The sequence below is a fragment of the Sarcophilus harrisii genome, chromosome 1, assembly GCF_902635505.1.
Source record: "Sarcophilus harrisii chromosome 1, mSarHar1.11, whole genome shotgun sequence".
Classification (NCBI taxonomy): Eukaryota; Metazoa; Chordata; class Mammalia; order Dasyuromorphia; family Dasyuridae; genus Sarcophilus; species Sarcophilus harrisii.
This window is the reverse complement of record NC_045426.1, coordinates 677,343,527-677,365,000: the sequence shown is the minus strand read 5'-3', so window position 1 is coordinate 677,365,000 and position 21,474 is coordinate 677,343,527. Positions and strand designations below refer to the sequence as shown.

Below are 21,474 nucleotides of genomic sequence, written 5' to 3'. Positions count from 1 at the left end.
TATGTATTTTGTACGTATATACATGCATATGCATATATATGTGTTCAACTTAAACTTGACCAAGAATCCATTCTTCAATTTATCCAACAAGTAATTATCCAACCTTTGCTTGGAAAGCTGTGGTGAGAGAATGCCCACTACTTCTAGAGGCAGTTTACTTTGGGATAGCTATAAGTTATAGAAAGTTTAAAAAAAAATTTTTTTTTAGTTTTTCTTGATGTTCAGTCTACATTTATCTCTTTGTAGTTTATACCTATTACTTCTAGTTTTGCCCTCTTGGTCCAACAGAACAAATCGAATCCCTTTTCCATATGACTATATTCAAATACTATAATCAATCAATCTATAAGTATTTATGAAATGCCTATTGTGTGATAGTGATTTGGAGATTACAAATATAAAATCAAAACTATCCCTGATCTTAAGGATCTTATATTCTGCTGAGGAGATTAAAAAAAATCTTCAAGATACGGAAATATAGGGTACAGATTCGCAATGTGCAAAATTATTTCAGTATTTTGCTCCTATTTCAGTAGGGGCTTCTGTTCATTCAGGCACTGGGAATAACCTGGGTAAAGATGTGTAAATTGGTAGCAGGAGATTAGACTATCCTGGGAGGGAACAGGAAGTAGCTCGGTTTGGTTAGAAGGGAAAGTGGTATTATCTTTCCCATGCTTGCCACTTACTCATCCCCAGTAGAAGCATGAACTTTTTCTTCTCCAAGCTGAACAATCCTGGTTCCTTCAAAGAGTTGTCATAGAGCATCATCATCATCATCATCATCATCAACAATGTTTCCATATCACTTAAAGATTGGCACAGCACTTAAAATATGGTATTGCATTAGATCCTCACATCCATCTTGGGAGATAAGTGTTATTATCTCCAATTTAAAGAGGCAACCAAGGTAGAGGGAGGTGAAGTAACTTGATTAGGATCATACAACTAATAATAATTAACTATTAACTGGCAGTTATATAGTATTTACAACTTTGCTTAGCATCTACAATAATTATCTAATTTGATCCTTACAACAATGCTGGGAGATAAGTATTATTTCTCCCATTTTGCAGATGAGAAATTTGAGGCAAACACAAGATAAGTGACTAGCCTAGGGTCATACAACTAATAAATGTTTGTGGCCTGATTTGAACTCAGATTTTCCTGATTTCAGGTCCAGAACTCTATCCAAAACTGAGTCTCTTTCCATGAAGTCAAAATCCTTTCCCGTTGTCTACTTCTCAATGGCTTCTAATTGTATTGATGACCTCTAAAGTCCTTTTATAACTCTAAATCCCATGATGCCAATGAAAGTGGAAAGCAGAATCATAGAATAAGAATGACAAGGACCATCAGAACAGAAGCTATCCAAGCTGGGTGGGTCTTGAGAACAGAGAGCCCTAAGGACTATCAGAATATTAGAACTAGGAGAGATCTTTCAGAAACTCTCTGCTTCAAAGTTATCATGTTACCTATGGAAAACATGAGCCCCAGAGAATATAAATGACTTGGCCAGGATCACTTAGGCAACCAGTAGTTGAGGTGGGATTTGCCCCAAATCATCTGAATCCAAATCCAATGCTCTTTTCCCCAAGGTAGGCTGCTTCTTGATAATTACACTGGGCATTTCCTAGATGTTGGGGTACATGAGAATTTTAAAACACTGTTATCATCTGGCATCAAGTAGCCCTAGATTATATGGCACGGAATCAGGCAAGTTCCTTCCTTGTTCTTCCTGTCACCACTGATGAAACTTCATCCTTTTTAAGGATTGACTTGCAGTTTGGTGATGCTTCATTTTTTGCATACAGATCAAGTTTATTCCTGGAGTAATGCATCCCCCCTCCTTTCCCCTCTGCCCCTTAGTGCCTGCCTGTCTTTTCAAATTATTCAGGAGAGACTGGACAGGGCCACTTATGGATGATTTCTTTTTGCTTTTTTTTTCTTTTCTTCTACTTATTCACACTGAATTAACAGGGAAAAAAAAACAAAAGCAAACATTCTGGGGGTATATCCTATTTCCACCATCAGAGATCTAACTATCTTGCATGCCATCATGTTCCCCATGTCCTTACCATGGAAGGGGCTTGGAGTAGACATCCTGATGGTAAAGTCAAAGCAGCCTCACAGAGGCCAAAAGGAACCACCCATGAGTGTGTTCTGGTACAGAGCAGATTTTGTAGCCTTGGTGAAGGGGGTCTAGATTGCAACACTCATGATATCTTTGAAACTGAAATAAGCATCTCATTCTTGGGCATTGAGGGGCTGGTTGCTATGATTTCCTTATTTTCAGCTCTTAATGAAACCACTAAAAAAAAACCCGGAGAGAAAGGCAAGTTCACAGTAGTAATAGAATACTTCCCCTCTACAATAGATCTGAGAACTTGGGTTTAAATTCTACTTCTTACATTTACTGCCTCTGTAATCTTAGGCAGTCACCTCACTTCCCTAGGCCTCAGTTATCCCATCTGTAAAATGAAGGAATTATGACCTAGATGATCTATGAATTCCCTTCTAGCTTTAGACCTATGGTTTTATGATCTTATAATAAGTTGGGAATCAGCCAGGAGAGATGTACTGTCATTTTTATTGTAATCCTTGCTTTATATTTTTCCCCTCCAGCTCGGTCAGTACCATTCGAAACCAGCGCTACCATATCCACGCCAACTTGTCCTTTGCTATTCTGGTGGCCCAGATCTTACTTCTCATCAGTTTCCGATTTGAGCCGGGAACAGTAAGTAGCCAAAAAAAACAATAACAAATTAAAAAACAAAACAAAACAAAACCCCAAAGCCTAAACCACCTTTTTTGTTTTTATGGTGGATTAAGTGTTATATCAAAAATCTTCCTGTAAGATGTATTCCTGGGAAAATTTTAGAATGGATCTTTCAAGGGATGGAGGATGATAAACATCCAGAAAAAGAAGTGGTGATTAAAAAGAGCTATGTGGCTTCATCAAGAATAAGTAATGCCAGACTAACCTTATTTCTTTTTTTGACAGGGCTATTAAAGTAGGAGATGAGAAGAATGCTATATATATGGTTTGCCTAAGTTTTGGTCATGTATTGGTAAAATAGCTTATGCTGTTCTTGAGAAAAGATAGAGAGATGTGTCCTAGAAAGGTGTGCAATTAAATGAATTTGGAACTGGTTGAATCATTCTACTTAAAGAGTCATCGTTAATGGTTTGACCTCACCTTGACAAGGAAATCTCCAAATGATTGCCTAGAGATCTGATCTTGACTGTTAAATTTTGTTTTTATCCCAGTGACTTAAAGAAAGGCACAGAGAAAATGTTTATAGAATTTGGAAGTGACATCAAGCTAGAAGGGCTAACTAACACAGTTGATGAAAGAATCAGGATCTAAAAAAATCTTGTAAGATTATTATGTGTTATACTGAATCTAATAAAATGGAATTAATCAGAGAGAAGAAGGTGATAATCTCATTGTATTCTGCCCTGATCATATCTCATCAGGATAGTTGTGTTCAATTCTAGATGCTTAAGAAGAGTGTTGATAGAGGTGCAAAGTGTCTAGAGAAGGATTGCCAAAAATGGTGACAGTCCTCAAGGTCATGTTGTATGGGAATCACTTGAAGGAAGTGGGGATGGTTAGCCTGAAGAACAGAATACTCAGAGGGGACATGATAGTTGCTTAGACTTGTTCTGCTTAGCCCCAGAATGCCAGACCAGAACCAATGGGTTGAAGTTGCAAAATGACCAATTAGCCTACTTTAAAAAATTTTAAAACACTTTGCTTTATGAATCATGTTGGGAGAGAAAAATGAGAATAAAAGGGAAAAACCATGGGAGAGAAAAGAAACAGAAAAAAGAAGTGAACGTAGCATGTCTTGATTTACATTCAGTCTCCAGGGGCAGCTAGGTGTCCAGAGTACCAGCCCTGAAGTTGAGAGGACCTGAGTTCAAATTTGACCTCAGACACTTAATGCTTCATAGCTGTGTGACCCTGGGCAAATCACTTAACTCCAACTGCCTTAACAAAAACAAACTAGAAGTACATTTAATCTCCATGGTTCTTTTTCTGGATGTAGATGGCACTTTCTGTCCAGTGTATTGGGAATGCCTTGGATCACCGAACCACTGAGAAGAACCGAGTCTTTCATAGTTAATCATCGTGCATTCTTGCTGTTACCATATACAATACTCTGTTACTGTATTCCTGATTCTGTTTGTTTTGCTCAGCATAAGTTTGCATAAATCTTTCCAGGCTTTCTAAAATCAGCTTGTTCATCATTTTTTACAGAACACATATTCCATTACCTTCATATATCACAACTTATTCATCCATTTCCCAATTGATGGGTATCTACTCATTTTCCAATTCTTTGCTATCACAAAAAGAGCTGCTATAAAAATTTTGCACATGTGGGTTCTTTTCCCTGCTTTATGATTTCCTTGGGATACAGACCCATTTGAGACACTTCTGGGTCAAAGGGTATGCACAGTTTGATAACCTTACCAATTAGCCTAACTGTCAGGAAATACTTCTTAACAATTACATCCCATCACCAAATGGCATGACTTGCCTCCATTCCAGGGAGTAGAATTCTCCTCCTTCAAGTTCTTCTAAAGAATTGAGTCTACTTCCTTTTCATGTATGGATGGGACTAAATTGCCTCTAAGGTCCCTTCCAACTTTCAAATTCTGTGATCCACAATAGGCACTGATTGTTAACTATGATAGTACAAAGGATAGTGGTAATGGAATCACAATTATAAGATACCAGTTGGTAACTGTCACTTTATGAAAAAAGACAGACTTGCTCTGTTTTTATGTCTCATTTTATCTAGCTGTGAAATAAGGAGAGGATTTCCTTCCATCTCTAAATCCTGGAATCCTTCATGGAAAAAAACAATTAACCTATTGACACAGAAGTTATTCTACTTTGCATAGCTGAAGTAGTGTTCTAACTAGGTCGTGCCATAGAGCTTTGCTCCAGGTTGGGGAATTTATAAGGGGCTGACACCAGAATCCCACAGTATATCTATTCCTGATTACTACATCCCTAATGTACTATAAGTTTTGTGCTGGGAGAATTTTCTCTCTTCAAAAGTTTAGAAAACCTATGATGTCCCTGTGTCTCCTGGTGGCCATGTTCTAGCAGTATCTTTTTCTGAGACCAGTTGTTCCAGATGCAAAAATTATGAATTACATTCTGTTTATCCTATGTATCTCTTTTCCACCCAATCCTGAACTCTTCCTTCAACACTCTGGTTCTGCTGGTTGGACCTTTATTTTCTCTTGCCAAGGACCAGGCCTCTTGGTTATTTCCTAGTCATTTCTAAACTGTGATGCTGCAGGCAAACAGGTACCATCTGCCCTCCCTACCCCTTTCCTTCTTTTTAGCTTTCTTTATGTTTTACTTTCCCACACTAGAATATAAACTCCTTGAGGGCAGAGACTGTTTTGCTTATTTAGCATGTAGTTAACTTTTATTAGATATTCCTTCCTTCCTTCCTTCTTTCCTCCCTTCCTCCCTTCCTTTCTTACTTTTTCCTTCTCTCTCCCTCTCTCTTTTCTTTCTTCCTTCTTTCCTTCCCTCCTTCCTTCCTTCCTTCCTTCCTTCCTTCCTTCCTTCCTTCCTTCCTTCCTTCCTTCCTTCCTTCCTTCTTTCCTTTCTTACTTTTTCCTTCTCTCTCCCTCTCTCCTTTCTTTCTTTCTTTCTCTCTCTCTTTCTTTCTCTCTTTTTTCTTTCTTTCTTTTTCTTTCTCTCCTCTTTCTTTATCTCTCTTTCTCTCTTCTTTCTTTCTTTCTTTCTTTCTTTCTTTCTTTCTTTCTTTCTTTCTTTCTTTCTTTCTTTCTTTCTTTCTTTCTTTCTTCTGTCCTTCCTTCCTTCCTTCCTTCCTTCCTTCCTTCCTTCTTCCCTCCCTCCTTCTTTTTTCCTTCCTCCCTCTCTCCCCTTTTTTTCCTCCCTTTCGCTCTTTCTCCCTTCCTTCCCAATCTATCCTCTACTCATCTTCTAACTTTAAATTTCTTATAATTTTATTATCCAAATTAATTATAATTGAAATCCCGACCAAAGTTCTGCTGGAAGCATATGTCTGAAGTTCAGCCAGGGGGACTGGAAAGGAAGAATAGATCTGACCTGTAAAGACTGACAACAGACCCCTCTATGAGAGCCCTGGTGGATAAACTGGAACCAGTAGGTGACCATGTTTGACTCAGCCTTTAGAAGAAAGAAGTCCGTGAAGCAGAGTGATTCACCTCAGGAGACAGAATTTTCTTGGATAGGACCGCAGAAGCTCAGTCTCTGGCAAGAAGCAGGTTGCATGTTCTATTGATCTGAACCCTGCTAATGAGTTAGCCAAGACCGCCATCTTGCCCTGATTATGAGTTGACAGGAATATGATCAACAAGGGATCTTTGCTTCCCCTGTTGGGAAACAGAGCAGTCCATATCTGTGTAAGAATGAGAAGTTAGAGTTGTTTATGCAAATGTATGTAAACACATGTAAATGTAGCCAGTGGCTGGTGCTTTGTTTGATTTTGAATGACTTTTAAAAGTTCCCAGTGCTAACCCAGAGGTCTCACACACAGTGGATGCTCAGCAAATTTTGGTTGAATTGAACTAAAAATTTGATTCTAATAAAGACCCGTTCTTTTCTCTTTGTTTCCTGGCCACTGACACACTTCCACCCCTTGCTCAGACATCTCCCAGTTGTATCTTTAGTCACAAGGAAAACTGGTGAGAAGTGAGGAGACCGTACAGAATCCCTGAAAGTCCACCCCACTACCCGGAAACAAGTTGACTGTTAGTGGGTCAAGAATATCACCTTTCTTCAAAAGGTTGAGATATTTAATTACTCATGGGAACAAGAAAATATCTTTTTTAATAAAAAAAAAAGTTATTTGAGAGAACTTCAGAGTTAGGAGGGACCTCAATGGCCACACACACACACACACACACACACAATTTCTTGTATAACATACCCAATATACCCAACTACTCATCATGTTATCTCTGCTTGAAGACCCCTCCCCAAGGGAGAGAGAATCTACTGTTTCCTGGGGTAGCCCAACCGAATTTGGGCCACTGTAATTGCCCCAAATTGAGGTAATATTTGTAAAGTACTTTGCAAACCACAAAGTACTATATAAATGCTGGCTGTTGTTGCTAAATCAAGTTTCCATTGACCTTGCAAATATATGGACTTGAATATCTCACCACACCCCACTCAGTCTATAGCAGGATGGAGAACTTTTTTCTACCAAAGACCATTTGAATATTCTTGAATGAGGATGAAGATATCTGGCCTAGACTTGGGTGCAAGATTTTTAAAATAAAATGAGCCTTCATAATTTTGGATATACTCACTCAGGAGTCAGGATGGCTTTGCTAAAGGGTGAAGGTATTAAGGTCCTCCTGGGGTGATCTCTGGAGGGCTAGTATTCTGGAGAGTGTATCCCCCAGAATGGGTAGCAAAAAAGTGGCTGGGGTGGGTGGCTGGCTGGGTGTCAAGCATCTTGAGAAGTCTTTTGTCTTTTCTCTCATTGCCTTTTTTTCCCCCCAGAAATCTTTTGTGAATTCAGATAGTTTTCTGAATAGTGTTGTGAGAAGGGACAAACCAAGCTTTCCCCACAGACTCTGTAGCACCCTAGCAAGTGATTCTGATAATCCCCACTAATTGTGTGATTTTAAGCAAATCACTTACCCTCTGCCTGCCTCAGTTTCCTCAATTGTAAAATGGAGATAAGTATAGCACCTGTCTCTTAGGGTTGTTGTGAGGATAAAATTAGATAATATTTGCACAGTTAGTGCAAACCCTGACACATATTATGTGCTATATAAATACTAGTTATTTTTATTAGTAATGATTATTATGATCCTCATAGATCTTATTTGTGTATAGTTTTCTTTTATGTTTTATCTTCCCTATTACACTGTGAGCTTCTTGAGGGAAGTAACTTTTTTTTTGGCCTTTCTTTGGATCCTTAGTGTTTAGTTCATAGTAGCTGGCATATAATAGGTGCTAAATAAATGCTTATTGATTTGTAAAATGGAAATAACAGTAACACCTACCTCACAGTGTTGTAATCAGGCTGGAAGGAAATAATATATGTAAAGTATTTGCAAACCTTAAAATATAATATTTTATATAAATATAAAATATAAGTATATTTTATAAAATATAAATTTTTAGTTACTACTAATTTTAGGGCAGCTAGATGGCACAGTGAGTGGCTAGAGCACTAGAGAGACATTTTTCTTCATGAGTTTGAATCCATACTCAGATACTTACTAGCTGCATGACCCTATTTGCCTCAGTTTCTTCATCTGTACAATGAATTGTAGAAGGAAATGCCAAACCACTTCAGTATTTTTACCAAGAAAACTACAAATGGGATTATGAAAAGTCAAAGCAAATTGTTATTATTAATCATTATTATTTAGAAAGCACACCTTTGTCTTTATATTTCCACAATCTGGCACATAGAAAATGCTTAAGAACCTATTGCTTGTAGGTTGATCAATATCCGCCTATTCTGTCAACTGTAATAAATCACTTTTAAGTATCACCAGGTTCTGTCTGAGGATTGAAGAGAACTTCTATTTCTAGTGTTTATTTAATTCCCTGGCTCTGATCTTCCCACCTCAAAGCTCTGTGATCTGGCCCTTTGGCGGCAGGGACAATGGACTACAGAGATCCAGGGTTTATTTAATTCCCTGGCTCTGATCTTCCCATCTCAAAGCTCTGTGATCTGGCCCTTTGGCAGCAGGGACAGTGGACTCCAGAGATCCAGGGGAAAAGGCTTGGTTCAGCCTCATGACTTACACTGATTAGTGACACATGGTCCATTTGCTTTTCTAAGATTGAGCTGAGATCTCGGTGCACATCAGGGAGTGGGATTCTCATTACCAGGTTTTCACTGTCAGACCGTTTCCTCACTGTTTCCTTGGGAGGGGAAGATGCTGTCAGCAAAGCTTAGACCTTGTCTTGAGTTTTGTCATTGGGATGATGCTGAGAAAACAAGTGTGCTGGGTAGGAAGGCAGCTGTCTTTGGGAGAAAGATGTATGTCTTACTGCATTAGACTGGGAGCCAAGAATTGTGCCTGCTGGTTTCCTGATTTTCCATTGAGTTTAGCAAGTCTGGGTTGCTTTGCCTGCTTATCTGAGTAAATGTCAGGACCTGTTTATCTGCAAGTTCTTGCCCTGGATTTACCCAATTAGAAACTATAGTAACTATCTTCAAAATACTTATAATCTGAATCATTATACCTTTTATGGGAAGAGCTCATGGATTCATATCCTCAGAATTTGTGATTAGTAAGGCAGCTTTTATATCATCAATAAATAAAATGGATTTGCTAAATAACTTAATATTGAAAATAAGATTCCAGTAAGTATATTTATCTACCACAACCAAAAATTTGAAGCACAGAAAGTTAGAACAGATTCAAGAAGCAATTTCCCATTCAATTCTTCCCTGTTGTTATAAGTCAATTCAATAAACATTTATTAATTGCAAGATGCTATTTCTTAAATATTCTTACGTGAAAATTTGGTTCATGTTTTTTTAATCTCTCAGAGAAATAGAAAGGTTGAAATTCCAACTGAGTTAAGTCAGTTTATAGATGGGAGAGTGAGCATAATATAGTGAAATATATGGCAGATTTGGATTCAGAGGGCCTGGGATGGAAAGTCTTCCTCAGACATTTAACTTCTCTGGCTTCCAAGTTCCTTATCTGTAAAATGAAAAAGTTGACTAGATAATCTTTAAGGTTTCTTACTAATTTCATCCATGATTTTTACTGTCTTATCAACATGAATGAATGAAAAAAATGAGTTAGACCTGGAGTCAGAAAGGCCATCCAACCTCAGATGCTTAATTAGCTGTGACTCCGAGCAAGCCACTTCACTTCTGTTTGCCTCAGTTTCTCTACTGTAAAATGAGGATAATAATAGTATTTAACCCCCAGAGTTGTTGTGAAAATGAATGAGATATCATTTGTAAAAAGCTTAAGACTTGATATATAGTAGATGCTATATAAATATTATCTATTATTATTATTTTGAAAAAGAATGTATTAAGAATTTAATATATGACTAAATGTGAGGTATACAAATACAAAAAAGAGACAAAGATCTTTATCTTCAAGGAATGTGCATTCTAATAGGGAAGGCACCACATTTCAAGATATGGTGACTAGGAAAAGGTGTTTGGTCTGAGATGTCACAGAAATGGTGACTGGAGTCATTGGGCAGTCAACAGTCATGCCTTTTCAACAGAATCCATGCTAGTATTGGTTTGATTATTGTTCTTTGAAAAGAAAAGAAAAACTAAAGGAAGGAAGGAAGGAAAGAAGAAAAGGAGATAAGAAAGAGGAAAAGGAGAAAAGAATGAAGGAAGGAAAGAAAGAAGGGAGGGAGGAAGGGAGAAAAGCATAAAAGAAGGAAGGAAAGAAAGAGGGGAGGAAGAAATGAAAGAAGGAAGAAAAGAAGAAAAGGAGGTAAGAAAGAGGAAAAGGAGAAAAGAATGAAAGAAGGAAGGAAAGAAAGAAGGGAGTAAGTAATGAAAGAAGGAAGAAAAGAATAAAAAAGGAAAGAAAGAAGGGAGGAAGGAAGAAAACAAATATTTAATAAGCATTTATTCTGTACCAAGAACTATGCTAGGGATTTCCAGATATTATCTCATTTGATTTCACAACAACCCTTGAAAGTTATCCCCATTTTATGGCTCAGGAAACTTTTGTGTGTGTGTGTGTGTGTGTGTGTGTTGGAACTGGGAATAGGGCAGAAAAAATGACCAGATTGAAGCATTGTCAGGGGCCTAGGCTGGACTAGACAAAATGAGCTATATTTGTGTTTATATAAAGGAGGAAATGTAGTTGAATGGAAAGAAAGACCACTGGATAAGGAGGTAGAGGATTTGGGGTTCAAATTGCACTTTATCATTTACCAGCCAGGTGACCTTGAAAGGTCATCTCACTTCTCTGGACTCATTTCCATTAATAATGCCTTTTAAGGTCCCTCCTGGGTTTAAATCTGAGATTCTGTCATCTATATATGATTCAGGACTTTGAGGCCCCATTGAGAAATATCACAACCTTTTAGAGTCAGTGAGTGACCAAGTCATCGGGTCATAGGCCATTTGATATCATCCAACAAAAAGGAGCGAAGGCCCTAGTTTTTTCTGACTATAATGCTTTTCATTCACCCAGGGACTCCTAGGCAGAAGAGACATTCTAATAAATTTACATTGGATTAAATCGGTCTCACCTTGCTCTTCTGGTCTTCAGAAGTTGCTGACTCTCCTGCCCTATAATACTACTACTACTACTGCTAGCTGATATTGATAGAGTACTTTGTAGACATTATCTAATTTGATCCAAAAGAGTTTTGTAAGACAGATACTGTAGGCTATAGAAATACAGCATCAGAGCTCAAAGAGACCTTTGAGACTATCTGTACCAACCCACTCATTTTATAGATGTGGAAACAGGGGCCCAGAAAGGCCAGGGGATCAGAGCTAGAAGCAATTTCAGAGGTTGTGTAGTCCAGCCCCCTCATTTTATAGAGCAGGGAAGTGAGGGCAGTTGCATTATGGGATTAGATAAAGATTTTAGCTCTAAAGAACAAATATATCTCAGAAGCCATTTAGCCGAACCTCCACATATAGCTGGGCCCTGGGAGGCTATAATGGAATGGCAAATTCTGAGCCATAAGAGACCTTAGAAGAGTAGACCTCAAATGGCCCATTGGTTAGAATTCTGGGCCTGGAATCAGGAAGATCTGAGTTCAAATGTAGCCTAGCTGTGGCGCTCTGGGCAAATCACTTAACTCTGTTCGCCTCAGTTTCCTCATCTGTAAAATGAATTGGGAAAGGAAATAGCAAACTGCTCTAGGATCTTTGCTAAGAAAACTCCAAATGGGTCATGAAGGGTTAAGCATAACTGGAAAATGACTGAACAAAAAAACATCTCAGAAATCAGCTAGTCTACCCTTTTCATTTTACAGATGGGGAAACCGAGGCCCAAGGAGGTTCATAGGATTAAATAAGGATTTTAGATCTAGAATCTGGAAGGGATCTCAGAGGCTAATTAGTTCAGCTTCCATATATATTTTAATTTCCTCTCTGTATATGTATGTGTATATACACACACACACATACACACAGAGGGAATTAAATAACAATAAGATATTATAATCCTTATTTTTCAGGTAAGGAAACTGAGACTTAATGAGATCAAAGGACTAAATCAATGGCAAAGTTTGCCTCTTGATGATATATGTGTGGTCCATTTCCAGTGTCAGGAGCAGAGCTGAAACTGGGGTCTCAATTGAATCTACGCTCAGATTCTGCCTCCTTTTCCCCATCCTTGTTTCCACATAATACTAGGGCAGAGGAGGCTTGCTGGATGTCAGAGCCATGCACTGGCTTGCCCCTACTCTCAGGGGAGAAGCTACTGTTTCCACAACAGGGATAATGAAATCTTCACTCATTTCTGAGTCTGTAAATAGCTTTACTCTGATGGACCCAGAGTGTGAGTGATGATTCTGACAAGTTCTGCAGTTCAGGGAGAAGGCTGTGCCTTGATCCACATCCCTTTGAAAGATCCCTCCGTGGCAGGCAGAGAGTGTGAATCAAATGAGATGATGGATAGGAAGTGATTTGTAACCCTTAGTACTCAAAGGCTCCAGTAGAGCTGTAATTTCAGTCATGTTGGTCTTTCCCCTTACCAGAGACCTGCACATAGTAAAGGGAAGGAAACACCTTTATTAAATACTTACTATGTACCAAGCTTTGCATATGTTAACTAATCTGATTCTCACAACAACCCTTGAAAAGTATCTTCTTCTTAGCCCATTTCGAGGAAAATGAGGCAGAAAGACAATAAGTAACTTGGCTAAGGTTACTAAGGCCAGAATTGAATTCAGGGCTTTCTGATTCCAGGCCCAAAGCTTTATCCACTGTGTCACCTAACTGATTACATTAAAGATAGTTGTAGGATATGCATCCCAATGAGATGACCACTGTAAATATCTTTGTAACTCCCATGTATCTATGGTCTCATCGATATAGATATTCCCTTCAACACGGCGGGTCACAAGCCACCCATGTCTACTCATCCTTCCATGCTCTTATCCTACAAGTTTTCCAAGGGGGATCTATCTACCATTCTAAAGCCCTTCCTTTACTTCCCTTGTTATCTCAAGGAATTGTATGGAGATATCCTTGCTGACTTTCTATCATTCCATATCCTTCACTCAATGATCAACTCAATATTTTTTTTCCTGATTAAACAATTCCTGGATGACATCCTTCACACTGGTTTTCCTGCATGATCTCTAATTGATAATGCACTACAACTTGCTCACACCTCCCACGTGCCTCCCCATTACTCCTTGGCCAAACCACTTCTTTAGTTATCCAGAGATTATGATGTTCTATCTCAAATATTACTAGAAGGACATGGTGTTAAAAAGATGGACCTTTGTATCAGGGAGAAAGGTGTGATGTGACCCTGAAAGGGCCATATAAATGTCAACTGGTATTATAAATTCATGTCCATGACAGAGAGAAAATAAGGAAATGTTTTTGGATGGGATTGTTCCAGTCACCTCCCATTCCTACCTGAAAAGAGAAGCATTATGTGGGAACAGGGAAGGGAGATCCTGCTCACTATTCTGCAACCAGAGGAGAGCACAAACATTACCCCCATTTTCAAAAATGCCAGAAAGTAGATATTTATGCTAACTTCACAAATTCAGGAGGGAGACTTTGAAAAGTTTCAATCCAGTCCATTTCAATATATTCAATCTAGCCTAAACTCATCTAGTCAGACCCAATTCAATCCAGACTAATCCAATCCAACCCAGTCCATTTTAGTTTGAGCCAAAAAGCACTTATATATATCTTCTGTACCTATAGTGTGGAAAATACTATGCTAGGTACTAGAAATATATATATATATATATATATATATATATATATATATATATGTATAATTAGTCAATGCAGAAATATTTATTAAGCACCCACAATGTAGCAAGCACTGTGCTCGACTATAAAAATAGTAGGAAAAAAATGACAACAGTTGCTGCCTGCAAAAGATTACATTTTACTTGAAAACATCAGAGAATCATGAAAACAGTCCAGGAAAGTCCAGGAGTGACTTTAGAAAGTGAATCATTCAGTCAACAAATATAAGAACCAGTCACTGTGCTGGGTATTAGGGATACAAGTGAAAAGTTGTCTCGTCTCAAAAAAATTAAATTCTAATGGAAGAAATAACATGCCCCTATAAGGGTATCCATAGAGCATATACAAAGCAGACACAAATTAAATTGGGCGAAAATGAATAAACACTTTGAGGGATTCCAGGAGGCAGAGGTGAGGAGAGAGAGCATCCTAGTCAGGAGAAGGGTTGTGATGAATAAAGATTAGTAAATGTATCAATTTGGTTGGAATGGAGAGTGCAAAGGGGAATTATATGCACTCAGTCTGGAAAGGTAGAGCAAAGTCAGACTATAAAGTAGTTTAAATGCTCATCTAAAGAGTTTGTATTTTTTTCCAGGTCATAGGGAGCCAATGAAGTTTCTTGAGCAAAGAATTGGAATATTGAAATATCATTTCAGCAGCTACCTGGAGAATGGATTGGGAGTAGGAGGAAGAGATTTGAAAGAGGGAAAGTAATTAGGAATGTACTTTAATAGTCAAGAGAAGAGGTAATGAGGACTTGAATTAGAACTTTGTCTTAAAGTGTCAATTTGGCACTTTTAATAGTCTTAGTGCTAAAACCCCTGCCCTCCCAATGAAAAACAAAAACCAGGTAGTTGAGATGACTGAGTGGTCCTGGGCAACACTGTAATCTGTGATTCTTTCTGATGTCCTTGAGATTGATCTGGGGACCAGTCAGCCAACAAGTATTTATTAATGTACCAGACATTGTGCTAAAAAAAGAACCTGTGATTTCAAAATTCTTCAAGATTTCAAGATTCTTCAAATAAAAAAAACAATATCTGTAAATAATCAGGCCCCTAAAAGATATATGGGAGAGTAGATGGAGTAATCTCAGAGGATATTAAGGTAAAAAGAAAAGAATTGTCTCAGAAAAAACTGGGGATACACAGACAAAAAAAGACCTGTCCTTAAAGAATTTACAATTCTAGTAGGGAATAAAGGGCTGGGAAAAAATTAGGATAGAGACAGAACCGTCCAAGGAGAATGCTAGTGATGGAAGACTGCTCCGTAATTTCATTTTCTTGCTTATTACTTGCACTGTCTTACTAGGAATTCATCCATGACTAAATAATGAAAAGATTTATTCTGGAACTGAATTCCTGTTGTTACGTGTATAATTAAAGGGGCATCTTTTGTGAACTTTGGGGATGAATAGTGTGTTGGATTGAATTGCTATTTTCTGGTTACTAGGAAAAAACTTGAACTGCATTTGATAGTTTCTTGTGATAATTTCCCTTTGAGGCAGATGTGGAGATCATTTGTAAGCAAAATAATTAGGTAGGAATGGTGATGAAACACTGGAAGCCTTCAAGTCAACGGAAGGATATCTGATTGGCTGAAACTGAAGCAATAATTATACAATGGACCAGTGAGCTCTCTCAAGAGCTTCTCCCCCCCAATTTCACATGCTTCATATAAAGAGGGTCATATCTTTCATCCATATTCATGGACTCCAAAACTCCTGATCTGAGCCTAATCTCTTGTTCTTCTTTGTAATCTCTAATTCTGTTCTTTGTCCTTATATTGACTCACTCCCAATTCTCTTACCACCTATGAGTACCTTTAAAGCAATATCATCTCCAGAATGGATTTGCTCTGTAGGTATTTGGTTGGGTCTAATACCTTTTTGCTGACTTCATTTTCTTGCATTCCCTTTCCATTCCTTCATATAATAATTGTGTCCTAAGGTGTTAGAATCCAGATATGATGGTTTCATTCTTTTCAGTGGTAAGAAGATATCACCAAAGAAATGCTAGTAAATATATTCATTCAGTTGAATGCAGAAAAGACCACAGACTCAGCCTAATGGTTATTCTATCTGTGGTAATAGAATTTCTGCTTTGCACATGGCTCCATAGAACCACTGTAGTGACCTTCCTGCTCCTCATACAAGATTTCTCATCTTGCTTTTTTTAGTCTGTCCTCTATGTCCAGAATGCCTTTCTACCCCACCAAGGACTCTTAGAATCAGTAGTTTCCTTCAAGGGTCAACTCTAGAATTACCTTTTACATGAGACCTTTTCTGATCACTTGTCTCTTTATCCCCTTTCCCCAGCTATTTTGGATTTATATTTTAATTTTATATATACTTAAGTGATGCAAGTCCTGTCTCCTTCAGCAAAATATAAACTCCTTGAGGGCAAGCAATGCTTATTTTTATTGTTGTTATTGTTCCTGCATCCTCAGTACCTAATAGTACTATGTACCTAATAGTAGGTACCTTAACAGCTTTAAGTACCTAATTAATATCATTAAGTACTTCATACCATAGTGGTATGGTAGTGGTACATACTTAATAAGTTCTATTTGGTTATTCATTGTGCATCTGTGCTCACAAATAGAAAATAAGTTTTTTGAAGGCAGGTACTGTTTCTTTTCTTTTCTCTCTTGCATGTCTAGTATTTAACCAGAGTGCCTAGTACATAAAAGATGCTTAATATCTCCTTACTGAATACACATCTTTGACTAGCCACCATTTCAGTCTTTGCATTTATTTTTATTTATTTATTTTTTATTCCTTTCCCTTGTAAATAAATCCTAGATGGAGTACATTTATACCTTAGAGTATGTGAGGGTAAGGGCAAAAAGAGAAAGATGGAATGACTGTTAAAAAGAATAATCAAGAGTGTTAGAAACAGGAAATGTTATTAGGGATCAGGAGCTTCATCTTTGAACCAAGAAAACCAAGCATATTGGGAAATCTAAAAGATCAAGAACTATCTAGATTTCCAAATCTTCTAATGAGGTTTTGGATATCAATAAGATTCAGAACTACAGTAATGCAAATGACAGTAGTATGAATAATACAGCCTTTAATGTATAAAGTATATAGCATTTAGAGAGATGAAAAGTGCTTGGTCTTTGAATCTGTTGGAGAAGGAACTAATGTACTGGGAAGCTGACGCTGATAAGGTTTGACATGGAAAATGGAAAAATTCACAAACTCACAAAACACCAGATATAAAAGGAATCTGAGAGGCCATCTTGTCTAGCCCATGTCTGAATAAAAATCTCGTTTTTAATATTCATAATCATTTGGCCTTTGCTTTAAGACTTTTAATTAAGGAAACTTCCTTACTTATAGACAATCCATTTCACTTTTGGCTAGCTCTGATTTTTAGGAAATCTATTCTTAGCCCAAATTTAAATTTACCCCTTTTCCCTCTCAGCTTCTATCCAATACTCTTCATTCTTTCCTCTGGGATCAGGCAAAACAAATCCAATCCATTTTCCAGATGGCTGCCCTTCACATCCATGAAGGATGATTCCACATTCCCTTATGTCTTTTCTTTTATAAGCATGTTATACACAAACACACACACGTATGTATATATGTTCAATCAGTTGTTTCAGTCTTGTCCAATGCTTTATGACTCCTTGTGGGATTTTTTTGGTAAAGACATTGGAGTAGTTTGTCATTTTTTCCACTCTAGCTTGTTTTATAGATGAGGAAACTGAGGTAAATAAGATTAAGTAACTTGTCAGAACTAATAAGTGTTTGAGGTTCGAGTTGAACTCATGAAGATGAGTCTTTCTGACTCCAGATCTGGCATTCTATCCATTGTGCTACTTAACTGCCTGTAAGAAAACCATCATTAATTCATTTAACAATTTAACAATTTTAACAATTTAACTTAATAATTGCTTCCTTGGCAGAACACTCGTCACTACCCTGATTACTTTACAGAGGACCTGCTCCAGATTGTCATTGATTTTCTTAAAATAACTTTTGCCAGACCAAACTCAGCATTCAAAATGTGGTTTAGGAGTAATCAAAGCAGGAGGGGGATTAGGAGTGCAACTTCTCTCGTTTTGATTGTTATTCTTCTCTTAATGGAATTTAGATTGTTAGCGTTCTTGCTGTCTTTCCTTTTTCCTTTTTGATTCATATATAGCTGTTAGTCTCTTAAAAACCTATAAATCCCTCAAGTCACACACATGCACACACAGAGTTGTCTAATTCTGCTTCCTTCTACCCTGTATTTGGGCAATTGCTTTTTTGGACCCACATGTAAGACTTGATATTTATCATTATTAAATTCTGAAAGAGCAGCATGGTGTATTGAATAGAGAGCCTTACTGTGTAGTCCTTCATTTCCTGCTTTGCACTTTCTTTGACATTAAGAAATATTACTGTTGATCTTCAAATGCATAATTTTTTTTACAGTCTGCAGTATGCAAAGATCTAGGTCAAGTCATCTATCCTGACATTTAGTGGTTATATGATCCTAGACAAGTCACATAATCTCTCAATGCCCCAGGTAACTCTAACACTTTGAATGGCAGGATAATAGTTGTTCTGCATTGGTGGGGAATTTCTTGCTATGGATCATAGAAGCATAGATTTAGAGATGGAAGATATTTGAGACATTCTTTACTACAACTACTTCTTTTATTTCACCTTCACCAATGAAATCACAGCTTTTAGAGACCATCTTCCTCAAGCTCTTGAATCATCTTATTAGATATAGCTCCTTGCTTTAGTCTTTCAAGATCTTTTTGAATCCTCACACATGTGGCAAGTTAGTTGGCTTTATAATTGCCTAGAGCCATTGCAGCTATAAGATATAGAATATATTTCCTTATTAGATCCTGGACATAAAAGAGATTTCAAAGGTCACCTTCTGCAACTTCTACAAATGAGGAAAGTTAGATAATTTGTCTAAGATAACACAAATATTAATCAGAGATGGGATTTGAATCCAGGTGTTCTGGAGAAATTTCTAAAGTTAATGAATGCTCTATCTCTTCAAAAAGTATATAAGAGAGAGAAGAGAGGGAGAGGGAGAAAGAGGTACATATTTATATTTATGCCAATATCTATCTATATTTAGAAAGATATATATACCACTCTCTGTACTAGAATAACAGAATATGTTTTGTGTCTATCCTTGTAGACCTAATACCCAGCACAGTGCTGTTCACATTGTAGTCCCTTAAGAAATGTTTGCCAAGGCAACTCGAATTGGATTGAATTAAAAAACTCAAGGCTCCTGTAGCTTTGTAGTACAAAGATATTGTAGGCTAAGGGTGATTCTGATGTGTCCTAAGAATGCAAAAGCATATGCTGTGTAGACAAAATGCTGCAGTGGCTTATTGAAACTAATTGTTTCAATTGCCTTTCTTTCGTTTGAGCTCAGTTCTACTCCATCTGGTGGCTTTAGACATGGCTGTGGGGTGTGATTTCAGCACATAATTGTGGGAGTAAGGTTTTAGATGATTCATCTTGAAATCATCTCAAATGAGTCTGAGGGTGCAGCTGGAGACCAGCCTTGAGTCTGAGCAGGAGGTAGCCCAACACTGAGTGGTTAGAGAATGAAAGAAAATTGCTAAGATATTGTAATGGTTTGATCTAGTGGGGAAAAGTGCTAGGTTTGGAGAGGGGACCTGGGTTTGAATGCTAACTTGTCCACTTATAGGAAGCAATGTGACAAAATAGAATTTAAGCACTAATTTTTGTGTCTAAGGACTGTGATTCAAATCCTTCTTCTAATATTTATTCCTGGTATAACTTTGGCATAAAAAATACCTTAATTCTATTCTCCCTTAATCTCAGTTTCTTAATAAATTAATAATAATAACAATAATCATAATCCTAATAATACAACCAAGTTCCAATAATGAATTTTCTAAAATGGAGCCATTATTTGAATTTGCACTTTATATTTTCACTGGATTGGAATCAATTACCATATTTTATATCATTATAATTCAATCCAATAAATACAAAAGATGTGTAACAATGCAGGGGTTTCATTATTGATCTATTTGAGATCTAATTATAGTCAGCATTCATATAGTCTTTTGAGGTATGAAAAATTTCTGATCTATGTTACACAATTTAAAAGAGAAGATGAGATGAGATGGTCCTTGAGGTCTTTTCTGGATCCTGGCCTTTGATCTTGGAAAAATCACTTAATTTCCCTATGCCTCTGTTTCCTCATCTGTAAAATGAAGGGATTGGAGTACCCCCACATCTTGTCCAACCTCTATAGCTGGTATTTATATAGAACTTTAAGATTTGCAAAACACATTATATATATCATAGTTTGATCCTCATAACAACCTTGTGATATGAGTGCCATTATTATATTCATGTTACAGGGAGAGAAAGTGAGGCTGAGAGAGGTTAAATGATTTGTTCTGGGTTACACAGTGAGTAAATGTAAGCCAAGATTTGAATTCATATCTCCTTGACTCTAAACTCAGACCCTGATTCATTATACTACCTAGCTTTCCTGAAAAAATAAGAGGCAGTCACTCCTACTAGAGGTAAAACTCTAGATAAATAATCAATATAGAAGTAAAAGGATCCTTAGAACTCATCTACTTTAACCCTTTCATTTTGCCCATAAAGCATCTGAGGTTTGTTTTTCTCAGAGCATACAATTGGTATGATTTGAATTCAAGAGTTTCCAGTGCCCCATGCTGTTTCTCCCAACTTATCATTTAACTGGATTTTTTTTTTTGCTTTTCTTTCAACCATTTTGTTCCAGTACCTTTGTTTGGATCAAAGGTTCTTAATTATTTTTTGTGTCCTGGAAACTTTTGGCAGTCTGGTAAATCCTAGGGACCCCTTCTCAGAGTGATGTTTTTAAATACTTAAAATAAAATATGTAATATTGGATTACTTGCCATCTAGGGGAAGGGAGTAGGGGGAAGGGGATTGGGGGAAAGAGGAGGAATTGGAACATAAGGTTTTTCAAGGGTCAATATTTAAAAATTATCCTTGCATATGTTTTGAAAATAAAAAACTTCAATAAAAATAAAATAAAATATGTAGAATTGCAAAGGTTGGTGAAAATAAAGATATAATTATTTTCTCCTCATCCAAGTTCATGAACAACCTGAAATCTATCTCCATATCTTCCTGTTTCAGAACTCTGATGTTAGAATAAAATCCAGATAAGTCTCAAATATTGTTTCTCTGCTTTGGCCATAGATTCCTTGCAAAGTCTTAGCGGTTCTGCTCCACTTCTTCTTCCTGAGTGCCTTCGCTTGGATGCTGGTGGAAGGCTTACATCTTTACAGCATGGTGATCAAGGTGTTCGGCTCAGAGGAGAGCAAGCATCTCTACTACTATGCCATTGGTTGGGGTAGGTTCTGCTTGTGAAGTTCATTATCTTACCTCCATTCCCACACTGCTGCTCTACCATTGATAGGAAAGGAAACTTGAGCAACCAGTGTCTGAGCTAAGAGGGACATTAAAAAGTATCCAAAAAGAGAACCCTATTTCTTAAAATAGAGTTCAAACCAAAAGAAAAAGAAA

At 37.3% G+C, this 21,474-nt stretch overlaps 1 protein-coding gene across 3 annotated transcripts in view; it reads left to right on the top strand.

Moving 5' to 3' along the window:
* The window catches only part of ADGRD1 (adhesion G protein-coupled receptor D1), a 437,033-nt gene that overhangs the window by 308,460 nt on the left and 107,099 nt on the right, over positions 1–21,474 (top strand). For all 3 annotated transcript variants that reach the window (XM_023496952.2, XM_031948389.1, XM_031948391.1), the window contains 2 exons: positions 2,623–2,734; positions 21,148–21,301. In XM_023496952.2, the coding sequence (XP_023352720.1) occupies positions 2,623–2,734; positions 21,148–21,301 (266 nt within the window). The remainder of the gene's footprint in view (positions 1–2,622; positions 2,735–21,147; positions 21,302–21,474) is intronic.